Source organism: Abramis brama (genome assembly GCF_963993115.1).
Source record: "Abramis brama genome assembly, chromosome: 1".
NCBI lineage: Eukaryota > Metazoa > Chordata > Actinopteri > Cypriniformes > Leuciscidae > Abramis > Abramis brama.
The window spans coordinates 78,278,457-78,291,642 of NC_139963.1; the positions used below are offsets into that span (position 1 = coordinate 78,278,457).

Consider the following 13,186-nt stretch of genomic DNA (forward strand, 5'->3'; position numbering starts at 1 on the left):
AAAAGTCTTATTGACACATATTTAGAATGTGTTTTATGGCCTTATTTCAGAAACTTTAGTTTTTAGTTTTTTCAATAACCATGCATAAACATTATTCTCTCAAAAATACAAACATGTACATGCATGGTGCTCACATATGATGGTAGCCCTGTTTGTGCTATATAGAGTGAATTTACACCTTTGCCATTAATATGTTTATAAGCAACTGAAAAAAGCAAAAATGTCAGGGCATGTCAGAACATCTCAAGGACCCCAAAAACACATTAGACCCCAGAAGGTTAATGTGGTTGTCTTTTGTATTCTTGTAAACTCTATTGGGTTCATATTTCAGACTTTGGATAATATGGTTAACCAAATCAAATGTGTGGCATTTTTGGTATCTATAAACTCCAATCTTCATCCCTGTTTTGTTAATTTACATTACATTCTGCTAACTTTGTGACGCATTAGTATTATAAGCATCTTAAAGATTCTTGTGTTAAACATCCAATCAAATTGCATGTTCAAAGGGACAATGGGTCGTAAAATTCCCCTCCAAAGGGAAATCTTCTCATTGGCTTCACCTCCAGAGGTTGTGCCATCTTCACGCTTTAAAGTCACTGATCAGCTCTTAGCTCTCGCTTAGTCCCTTTCTGAAATGCTGACGTGAAGATGATGCTGAACTAGAAGCCTCTAAGGACCCCCAAGCTTGTGCCAGGCTGCGGCCTTGTCTTTCCATTCACCAAAGATACTCTGGAAACCACTGGTTCTCTCTCATCAAGACCACATCAGCAAAGATCAACTGGAGCCTCAACAAATTGCATCAGGACAGTTTACTTCAAACTTAGTCTCATTATTTGATACATGAAGTATCCTTACCCCTTTAAAGAAGAAGGGCATGTTAGAACTAAACTGATGGTTTGCTCAAGGCTGTTGATCTGCTGAATTTCAAACAATGCTATAACTTCTTGCTTTCCTGTATTCTGCTTCAGCTCTCTTTCCCTTGGTAAACTGTATGCATGTATGTGTGTGTATGTTAGAGTAGTTTAAGTGTTTAGACTAGTTAATCTTGTTCATGTCACACGTAAAGTTGTCCGTGTCTCAAGCTCATAACTGGAGTCACTAATCATTTAGATTTTTGCTACTGCTCTTAGTAGTACTGTAAATTAAGAAAGACATTTCCCACGACCCAGAAATGTACATTTCTTAGAGTTAATAAACAATTAATCCTGAGTGTTCACGGGACAAACAGGCTAATTGATTGTAACATTAATTTACGACAGTAAGTTAATTATATTAACTGATCCAAATATTCATAATCAATTATAACCAGTTATTATTGATTATTAATATTTCATACAGCTAATTTGCTACACCACCACAAAATCAGTCATTTTGATCGCAAAAATCACACAAAAAATCGTGAAAACCTGGAGGTACGGAATTAGTTCATGCGTTCATGACCTCAAGGCTAGATTATTGTAATGCTCTACTGGGTGGTTGCCCTGCACGCTTAATAAACAAACTACAGCTGGTCCAAAACGCAGCTGCTCAAGTTCTTACCAGAACCAGGAAGTATGACCATATTAGCCCGGTTCTGTCAACACTGCACTGGCTCCCTTATTGAATATTGTATAAATTTTAAAATATTGCTGATTACTTACAAAGCGCTAAATGGTTTAGCTCCGCAGTACTTGAGCGAGCTCTTAACGCATTATAGTCAGTCACGTCTATTGCGATCTCAAAATTCCGGCCAGTTAATAATACCTAGAATATCAAAATCGACTGCTGGCGGTAGATCCTTTTCCTACTGTCTTCCTAACATTGTCCGGGAAGCAGACACACTCTGTCAGTTCAAAGCTAGATTAAAGACACATCTCTTTGGACTAGCGTACACATAATACATTATAGACTTCTATAATTCAATGTTAGGCTGTATAGATTAGGTCAGCTGGAACCGGGAACACTTCCCATAAATCCTGATGTCATTATTACTAACCCTAACAGTAGTCAGAGAGCGAATTTGTGTTTTTTTGCATTGATCTGAACTGACAAAATAGACATTACCGTTGGTTGAACACAAGTTAATAGCTATCAATCAACAACCGGCACACCACACACCGGCTAAAGGTGGAGAGGAGAGATTTGGCTATAGGGTGATGTGTGCCTAACTTACACAGAAGATACTTTTTTGCTCAGCACATGAAAATAAACTTACTGTGATCTCAGACTGTGTTTAAGTGGTTTCTCCACTGCATGGATCTTCATGTGTAGATTCAGGTGACTTTTAATAGAGAAACTAGACCGGCACTGATTACACGCGTACAGCTTCTTTCCAGTGTGGATCCTCTCATGTGTTTTCAGATTTGATGGCTGACTGAATCTCTTGTCACAGTGTAAACACTTGTAAGGTTGTTCTCCAGTGTGGATCTTCTCATGTGTTTTCAGATATGCTGATTGACTGAATCTCTTGTCACAGTGTAAACACTTGTAAGGTTGTTCTCCAGTGTGGATCTTCTCATGTGTTTTCAGAGATGATGACTGACTGAATCTCTTGTCACAGTGTGAACACTTGAAAGGTTTCTCTCCAGTGTGGATCCTCTCATGTGTTTTCAGAGTTGATGGCTGACTGAATCTCTTGTCACAGTGTGAACACCTGTAAGGTTGTTCTCCAGTGTGGATCATCTCATGTGTTTTCAGATTTCCTAACAGACTGAATCTCTTGTCACAGTGTGAACACTTGTAAGGTTGTTCTCCAGTGTGGATCATCTCATGTGTTTTCAGAGATGATGACTGACTGAATCTCTTGTCACAGTGTGAACACTTGTAAGGTTGTTCTCCAGTGTGGATCATCTCATGTGTTTTCAGATTTCCTAACAGACTGAATCTCTTGTCGCAGTGTGAACACTTGTAAGGTTGTACTCCAGTGTGGATCCTCTCATGTGTTTTCAGAGTTGATGGCTGATTGAATCTCTTGTCGCAGTGTGAACACTTGTAAGGTTTTTCTCCAGTGTGGATCCTCTCATGTGTTTTCAGAGTTGATGGCTGATTGAATCTCTTGTCGCAGTGTGAACACTTGTAAGGTTTTTCTCCAGTGTGGATCATCTCATGTGTTTCCAGCTGTACTGGCTGACTGAATCTCTTGTCACAGTGTGAACACTTGTAAGGTTGTACTTTAGTGTGGATCATCTCATGTGTTTTCAGATTTGATAGCTGACTGAATCTCTTGTCGCAGTGTGAACACTTGTAAGGTTTTTCTCCAGTGTGGATCATCTCATGTGTTTTCAGAGTTGATGGCAGACTGAATCTCTTGTCACAGTGTGAACACTTGTAAGGTTTTTCTCCAGTGTGGATCATCTCATGTGTTTTCAGAGTTGATGGCAGACTGAATCTCTTGTCACAGTGTGAACACTTGTAAGGTTTTTCTCCAGTGTGGATCATCTCATGTGTTTTCAGATGTACTGGCTGACTGAATCTCTTGTAGCAGTGTGAACACTTGTAAGGTTTTTCTCCAGTGTGGATCATCTCATGTGTTTTCAGATGTACTGGCTGACTGAATCTCTTGTCGCAGTGTGAACACTTGTAAGGTTGTACTTTAGTGTGGATCATCTCATGTCTGTTCAGATTTGATGGCTGACTGAATCTCTTGTCGCAGTGTGAACACTTGTAAGGTTTTTCTCCAGTGTGAATTCTCTGGTGCCGTTTTAAACTGTCCGCTGTAGTGAAAGTCTTCTCACACTCAAAGCACATGTACTCTCTTACACCAGTGTGAATTTTCTGATGTGCGTGTAAATACAGCAGAAGTGAAAAATTCTTTCCACACACAAAACATGAATGTGGCTTCTCCTTCATATGAACTGTCAGGTGTGTCTTCAGGACTGATGCACTAAGAAATGTTTTGCCGCAGTGATCACATGAGAACGGCTTTTCTCCGGTGTGGATCCTCATGTGAACAATAAGGCATGATGATCGACTGAAACTCTTCCCACATTGATCACATGAGAACGGCTTCTCTCCGGTGTGGATCCTCATGTGAACATTAAGGCATGATGATCGACTGAAACTCTTCCCACATTGATCACATGAGAACGGCTTCTCTCCGGTGTGGATCCTCATGTGAATCTCAAGATTTTGTTTGGCTGTGAAACTCTTTCCACACTGAGTGCAGGTAAAAGATTTCTTGGCTCTTCTTTCCTTTAAAAATGTCAGTTCTTCACTCTCCTCCTTTACTTCACTCAGTTCTTCACTCTCCTCCTTCACTTCCATCAGTTCTTCACTCTCCTCCTTCACTTCACTCAGTTCTTCACTCTCCTCCTTCACTTCACTCAGTTCTTCACTCTCCTCCTTCACTTCACTCAGTTCTTCACTCTCCTCCTTCACTTCCATCAGTTCTTCACTCTCCTCCTTCACTTCACTCAGTTCTTCACTCTCCTCCTTCACTTCCATCAGGTCTGACATGAAAGAAAAAAATATTAAATAAAATTTTCAGTACATCAAAATAATTAACCGAGAGAAATATAAAGTGAAAGGACATGAAAGTCAGCCCTGATGTAATGGTAGAAAGTAGACATGAGCTATAAAATATTATGATAATTGATGCCTTTTTATAAATTGATATGTCAATTTCCATGATTGTGAAGAGGTGGAAAAGGTGGCATCAAAAGGCAAGTGAATGGCGTCGAATTGATAATTTGCATCTGCCTATTATTATCTGGAGATATACAGTCCCCTCCAAAAGTATTGGAACAGTGGCAATTCATTTCATTCTTCTGTAGACTGAAAATATTTGGGTTTGACATCAAAAGATGAATATGAGGGAAGAGATCAACATTTCAGCTTTTATTTCCAGATATTTACATACACAACTTAGAAGATATAACCTTTTGTTTGAACCCACCCATTGCTCATGTGACCAAAAGTATTGGAACATGTGATTGGCAGGTGTGTTTTGTTGCCCTGGTGTGTCCTATTACATTGATTATTCAAACAATAAAAAGCACTGAATGTCTGCGCTCAGTTTCAGATTTTGGCTTTGTCTGTGCAGACTGCATTTATAGTTAGACGAGTAACCAACATGAAAACCAGAGAGCTGTCTATGGGTAAGATAAGATAAGATAAGCTAAGATAAAATGGAATATCAATCAGAGCCATTGCACAAACATTGGCCATAGCCAGTACAACCATTTGGAATGTCCTGAGGAAGAAAGAAACCACTGGTATACTAAGTATCAGACCTTGAAAGGGTTTACCAAGGAAAACATCAGCAGTTGACAACAGAAACATTGTGAGAGCTGTAAAGAAAGACCCTAAAACAACTGTTAGTGACATCAGCAACAACCTCCAGAGGGCAGGAGTGAAGGTATCACAATCTACTGTTCGCAGAAGACTTCATGAACAAAAGTACAGAGGCTACACCAGAAGATGCAAACATTTCATTAGCAAGAAGAATATGAAGGCCAGGCTGGAATTTGCCAAAAAGTACAGACAAGCCTCAAACATTCTGGGGCAAAGTTGTATGGACTGATGAGACAAAGATGAACCTTTACCAAAGTGATGGAAAGGCTAAAGTTTGGAGAGAAAAAAAAAGATCTGCTCATGACCCCAAACACACAAGCTCATCTGTGAAACACGGTGGAGGTAATGTCATGGCTTGGGATTGCATGGCTTCTTCTGGGACGGGCTCATTAATCTTCACTGATGATGTAACATGATGGCAGCAGCAAAATGAACTGTACAGACACATTTTGTCTGCCAATTTACAGAAAGATGCAACCAAACTGATTGGGAGATCTTTCATCATGCAGCAAGATAATGACCCAAAACACAGTGCCAAAACAACAAAGGAGTTCATCAGGGGCAAGAAGTGGAAAGTTTTAGACTGGCCAAGTCAATCTCCAGACTTAAACCCTATAGAGCATGCATTTTACCTGCTAAAAAAGAGACTGAAGGGAGTAACCCCCCAAAACAAACAACAACTGAAAAAGGCTGCGGTGAAAGCCTGGAAAAGCATTACAAAACAAGAATGCAGAAGTTTGGCAATGTCAATGGGTCACAGGCTTGATGCAGTTATTGCAAGCAAAGAATTTGCAACTAAATATTAAGTCTCAGTCACTTTAATGAATAAGGACCGGGAACACTTCCCATAAATCCTGATGTACTTGGTACTAGGGCTGCACGATATTGGAAAAAAAATTACATTGCGATATTTTTTTCCCAACGATATATATCGCGATATTGCGTGCCATCAATCCAGGCTAAAGTCAATAATTAGCCTACCATTCCATGATATTAATAATTTCACTAAGCAAGCTTCATTACAAGTGACAAAAAGGCCACTTAATATTTTATTCCAAAATTAGAACATATACGTCAGAATTCGAAAAAAAGAGTGTCTCTATGTTTTCGGTGCTGATGCAGTGACGCGTTCATGTAAACGGCACTTAAAAGCTGTCACAAAGAACCAGCAAAAGTAATGATTATGAATATGTAAAATATTACAATGAGACATTTTAATTGTTTATTAATAAGGCCATCCTTAAAAATATTTTGGTTTGCAGTAACAGCAAAAAAAAGAAAAAAAGGGTCGGTAGGTAGGTCTATATTTTTATATATATAAAAAAATATATATATAAAGGGGTATTGGAGAGAACATTTTTCACCGATGTCTAGGGGCTGTTTACACCAGGCCACTTTGCGTTTTCTCAGATCGGATTGCAATCTGATTTATCAAAACGATTCCATTTACACCTGGTTACATAGGCTAAATGTGTGTTGTTGTTTTTTTGCGGATATAACCGATCTTCAATTCCCGCTATATGCAGATTTAATGGAGTGCACGTCACCGAAAGCAACAGTTATGAGATACATTATTTTATTGATCAACAGCTAAAATTTCTGAATCAAAGCCCGCAATAAGAGAAAGCAGAAACAGCCCTGGTAAGATCATTTCGTTTCTTTACATTTAATGAAGATGATCGTGTGTTAAGCGTCTGCGACTTACTTTCACTTTGATTTGCGATAGCACGTTGATGCTCAGCTTCTCATCTGCGGCGATGCGTGTTGCAGTAGCGTCGTCATATCTGACTAAAACATGACATATAGCCTATAACACGCTCTCACATGTTTATTTTTTAATAAACCATATTCAACAACATATAAAAATGAAATAATCTTTAGAGTAAAGCCGCAGCCATTATTACCAAGCGCGAACCATTGACAGTGAATGAAACGAAGCGATCTTAGCCTGCAGGCCGTAGTGTGACATGCTTAAACCAATGGTGTAAACATAATGACGCGCCACGAGTTTTTATTTAAAAGAAAGAACGTAGCTTATGTTTGTATGTAGGTCTAAGCAATTTATATTCACAATACTTAATAACTAATATTATTTTATTGCATTCGTTTTAGTAGTTTGAAGAGTTAAAAAAAAATCGGTAGGTCTTAACGCAAGTTTACAACCGGCAAGTCGGTCGGACTAAAAGGGAAAAAAATAAATAATTGGGTCGGTACTAAATTGACAGGGTCGGTCGGGTTACGGCAAACAAGAATATTTTTAAGGATGTAAACAAGTGTTTTCTGTAAAGATGAAGTTGACGATCTTCATCTTCGCAGTAGTGATCGCGTGGGAGAGAAATGCACTTTTCATACGGATTACATTATTTTTGTTTTGAATGGTTCTATTTAAAAGTAGAGATTTCTGTAGATAATAGATATATTTATATATTTTTTTTAGGTGTGTGAGACGAGTAGGCTACCTTATATGCTGAGTTTCGGTTCATGGATTCAGGCGCTGGCGCCCGCCGTGTCGTGATTATGTCTGCTATATTTACTTTTTATTTATTTAATCCAGGAAATTGGATAATGAAACACTGATTAAAATTAAGATACAATTAATACAAAACGAAATTCGCTTTAAAGAAAGGCTTTGTGCTTTCTGTTTGAGGTCTCTGTGAAAGTTTTAAAGCAGTCAGTGCCGCTTTCATAACGGTCGCGTCCGTAATGGAGAACTGTCACGTAACATTGTTTTTTCCCCATAAATGCGAATACGAAAAATAAAATACTTTTTAAAAAAGACAACCATCCACAACTTTATAACACTTCAGCAAAGTACCTCTTTTTGGTCAACATCCTCCTTTTTGTAGACAAAATAGTCCCAAATAGCTGATTTTGACTTTCTTTTTGGTACGAAATAATTTTTTTTATTTTTGCGGCGGATCCTCTTTGTCGCCCATTTTTAGCTATAGGATGCCAGTGAATGTTGGCTGTGAGCGTGGTGAGCTGCGGCACAGCGAACCAATCACTGTGCAAGCATGCGGAACACCCCAGCAAAAAGCCATACAACAAACTCGGGTTTACTGTGTGCTACCCTGGTGCTACCGTTCTCTCAATACACAATGGGTGCTACTACCCTTCACATCGCATGTTCCGGCGATGTGACTATCGCTCATTCGCACATCGCAATGTCTATGTTAAAACAGAATATCGTTCAGCCCTACTTGGTACATCATAAAAAGGATGGCGTATACGCTAATATTAGTCTCTCTGTTTATCCCGAGGTTTACCGCTGTCCGCCGGATCCAGGCTGTATCCAGATCTGATGAAGGACCAGCGCCAGGACACGATGACAACGCAGTCCTGAAGTGTCAAGTAGTCTCTCCCCTGTGAAGGCCTCCTTCCCTTTACCTCTATACAGATAAAACATTGTTGGGATAATTCTGGTTTGCATGGCTACGCAGACGTGACAATTTCTGAATTATAAATTTAAGGCCTTACAAGTAGTTTGTTGAGGGTTGATTTGTGAAAGACTGCATGGCTGCGCATATATTTGCGCGCATACCTATCAACCAAACACGTGATGCGCATGTGTGCGGCATCTGCATTTTTGAGGTTTGCGCAGAGAAAATGGATAATCGTTTGCTCCTTCAAACCAATTTCAGGAGTGCGTTCTTGAGACACCAGGCACTTTTTGTGTGGATGGGCGGCCGGAGCGTGTTAAGGGTTTTCTGTTAGAACGGTGCCGTGTTAGCGGCCCCTAAGTTAATGACTAATGATCTTCGCAACTTCACTGTTACACTAATTTCTATTATCACTGTAAAGCTGCTTTGAAACAATCCATACTGTTGAGAGCGCTATATAAATGAAGGTGACTTGACTTGACTTAAAACACAATGGTCGAATGTATCAAAGGCTTTTGGTAAATCTAACATGACCATGCCCCAGAAGTTTCCATTATCTACCTCCTTTTTCATATAGTCAGTTAGAAATATGTCGAAATATGTCAGTTTGAGATATGTCTTCGCTATTTATCTAATAATTTCTTCTCTATTGTGATTTTTGACTATTCTATATTATGTAACCAGGTGATTGTCACATGACTAACTAATTGCTGCTTAAAAGGACTCTGAGTGTGTTTGCTACCCACACCCTGATGAAGGCTCAATAGCTGCAATGTGTCGGTGTGTGGTTACTTGAGTAATTTTGTCAAGTCAAGTCATCTTCATTTATATAGCCCTTTAAACAATGTAGATTGTTCCAAAGTGGCTTTACAGTGATAATAGGAAATTAAAGTAACAGAGATTGTTTTGGCTTTATAGCAGCTCTAGAATAAAGTTATTTTCCAGCTAAAGTTAGTTTTTATTGATTCACTTCCATCGCAACGATCATTAGTTATTAACTTAGGGGCCGCTAACACAACATCGTTTTAACAGAAAACTCTTCATTTCTTTCTGCGCAAACTTTAAAAATGCGAACCCGTGAGAACACTGATGGTGTGCACATGCGTATTACGAGTTCAGTCTATAGGTATGTGCATTTGAATATGTGCGCAGGCGTGTAGTCCTTCCCTACAAATCAACCCTCAACATACTACTTGTCTGGCCTTAAAATTTGTAATACAGAATTTGTAATTTGTAATACAGATACAGATTTTTACAAAATTTGTAATACAGAATTTAGAAATTTAATACAGAAACGTTTAATCTATACAGAGGTAAAGGGAGGGGAGGGAGGCCTTCACAGGGGAGAGACTAGTTGACACTTCAGGATTGCGTTGTCGTCGTGTCCAGGCTAGGGGTGTAACGATACACGTATTCATACTGAATCGTTCGGTATGAGGCTTTCGGTTCAGTACGCATTACAAACCGAACGATTTGGTGCGACCAAAATTTTGTTAGCAGTCGTGCTGACACCACAGTGTTGCCCAACAAGCGGAACGAAACTGCGCTAAGCTTTTTTTGACTTTCTGCTCAGCTACTGTTCGGACGCTCTTGCTTACTGCTCCGCGCACTGCTCTCGCTTTTATATTTCATCTTCTATACTTTTATATTTTATCTCCTTTTATCACCTAATTTTAACTTCAGCAAACAGCACAGTGCTCAAACGACAAAATTTGGATTACTACAAAAACGCAGAATTCTTTCACCCGACCAGCTTACATTCCGGGGAAAGGAAAACACAACTGCCTACATTCATAAGGATAAGAGAGAAAATGCCTCTTCTGGTTCAAGAATCTACTTGCTGCACTAACTGCCACAGACTTTTACAAAGGATTGCAGTTCTTGAAACAAAGTTACTTAAGGGACCACCAAACCAGACAGAACACACAACAGAGCTTCGTCATGGACATCCTCAGCATATAGCCGGTGAGTCCCATGAAACTAGTGCTCCTCGACAGGTAGAGAAACAAGCCGATCGACTTACAAATCGATGACACAAACGGAGCGAGACCCAAAGGCACTCGAGACATCAGATTGTCACGAGCATCACATATTGCCGCAGTAGCATCCTTTACCCCAGATTCGACTCTGACAAGGATTGAAAACACTGGTCTCCTACCACCGCCTATACATCTTGAGAACAGATTTGAAGTACTAATGAATCCCCAAACGTGATGAATGTGATCAAACACAGACTGAATCAGCCAGTAGCTCAGACTGAATCAGCCAGTAGCTAAGACTGATGCTAACTGGCGCTCAAGGTCGAGCAGACAGCGGCACTCAGCTCAGAGCGCTGACGAGCCCAGGACTCTGATAGTGGGGGACTCCATAATCAGAAACATTAGCAGCAGGGATACAACTACGTGCTGCCTTCCACAAGCAACAACTTCTGATATAAACAGGGAACTTCAGAACATTCTGATGAAACATAAGACTGCAAATCGACTCATCATTCATGTGGGGAAGAATGACATTCATAAGGAGCAGTTAGAACTCCTTAAGAAGGATTTCAATGAACTTTTTGAAACACTTAAAAGACTGAAAGTTCAAACATTCATCAGTGGACCACTTCCAGCAAGAGGAATAAACAGGTTTTCACAGTTGCTTGGGCTTAATACATGGCTGCAAGAAACCTGCAATATAAAAGGAGTGAACTTCATTGACAATTTCAATCTTTTCTGGAGTCAGAGACAACGGTTTCAACAGGATGGCCACCACCCAAACAAACTTGGTTCAAGAGTGCTAAAGGACAATATCTAATTGATATCTCTCTGCTCCAAGATTCAGCACCCAAGGACGACTTCCTGGAAAACAGCCAGGGAAGCCAGGTCAGCATATTACAGCCTCCGATAACACCAGAGCAACAGCCCCTTTCACCAGACACTTTATCCCTCTCTCCAGCATCTCCACTTCTGTGCTTCTCACAGAAAATGGAAGAACTGGTGTATGCTGGAACCAAACTATCCCACTCTTTTGCTGCGAGCCCCTAGATTTCAAACAAAAAACGGCAGGCACCGCAACCACCAAAGCCTGCGGGCCCAGCTCGCCCTCCCCCTCCTGTGAGAGCTCTTCGGCCTCTGCCACAACGCCAGGGCCCACACCCTCCTCCATCTGCTCGAGGTGAACCAAAAAAAAAAACAACTGATACCAGCTCTCAGTGATATGTGTTGGGTCCCTGCTATGATAACAGTAACTTTCTCAAATGTTTACAGAACAAGCGGGAACCCAGTGTGCATGTATCTTTCTCTATTGCTGTTCTATTACAAGATAGAAAGTGTAAGGCCTTCAATAGCTGTACAGCAAACCAAACTAATCTGGTGCCTATTACAAGTCAAACTAAGATTGCTGTGGGGACAAGTAAGACTGTTAAGTTAACGCTTTTAAACATTCGCTCACTTAAAAATAAATCACTTCTAGTCAACGACATTGACCACAAACAACCTGGATTTTATGCTTCTAAATGAAACCTGGCTACAAGACAGCTGCAGTGCAACAGTCCTCAATGAAGCATCCCCTCCTAACTTTACTTTTATGAGTGTCTGCAGAGCTGTTAAGAGAGGTGGGGGTCTAGCTGCTCTTTTTAAAGATATCTATCAATGTAAGCAAATATCATTTGGGAATTAGGCCTACACGTCTTTGGAATATCTGTTAATAACTGTTTTAAAAACTTTTGATCTGACTCAGCATGTACATGGACCCACACACAATCGTGGACACACTCTAGATTTACTTATCAGTAAGGGTCTAAACATTTCATCGATTGTTATTAAGGATGTAGCGCTGTCTGATCATTTCTGTATTTTCTTTGATATATTGATCTCTCCTGCCACTGAAGCTAGATCTGTGTCTGTCAAGAAGAGATGCTTAAATGAGAACACTAGTGTACTATTTATGAAGGCTATATCCTCAACACCAAGCATATCCGCAGACTCTGTTGATTTTCTCCTTGATTCTTTTAACTCAAAAGTTAAAAGTGTAATTGATGATATTGCTCCTGTTAAAGTCAGGAAGAAGAGTGGCAGACAAAAAGCACCTTGGAGAAACTCAACAGCAATGCAAAATATGAAAAGACAAGGCAGAAAAGCAGAGTGCATGTGGCGGAAGACAAAACTTGTAGTCCATTATAACATCTACAAAGACAGCCTTCATGCTTTCAATATGGAACTAGTCAAAGCTAGACAGACTTTCTTCTCAAATATTATAAACAGCAATTTAAACAACACACGCACTCTTTTTGCTACTGTATAGGGCTGTCGCGATAACCGCAATATCGCAGTACTGCGCTACTGACAAGCCAACCGCAGAGGAATTCAAGTAACCGCAGCAACCGCGATATTCACGTGTTTTCTTTATTCATAAGGATATACCCCTCTTGTTTTGAACTTCGTGCATGTGTATTGAATGTTAAATAAGTTAATAATGATAATAAGACGTGGTGATCATGGTTTTATCATGGTGATTTGTACAGACTACAGAGGCTTCGTGGATTTGCA

The 13,186-nt window shown here is 39.9% G+C and overlaps 1 protein-coding gene across 1 annotated transcript in view; it reads right to left on the reverse strand.

Moving 5' to 3' along the window:
• Positions 1–4,259: 4,259 nt before the first annotated feature.
• The window catches only part of LOC311088230 (uncharacterized protein), an 86,061-nt gene continuing 77,134 nt past the window's right edge, over positions 4,260–13,186 (reverse strand). Inside the window, exon 3 of the mRNA XM_084122084.1 lies at positions 4,260–4,430. Within this exon, the coding sequence (XP_083978210.1) occupies positions 4,403–4,430 (28 nt within the window). The 3' untranslated portion in view covers positions 4,260–4,402. The remainder of the gene's footprint in view (positions 4,431–13,186) is intronic.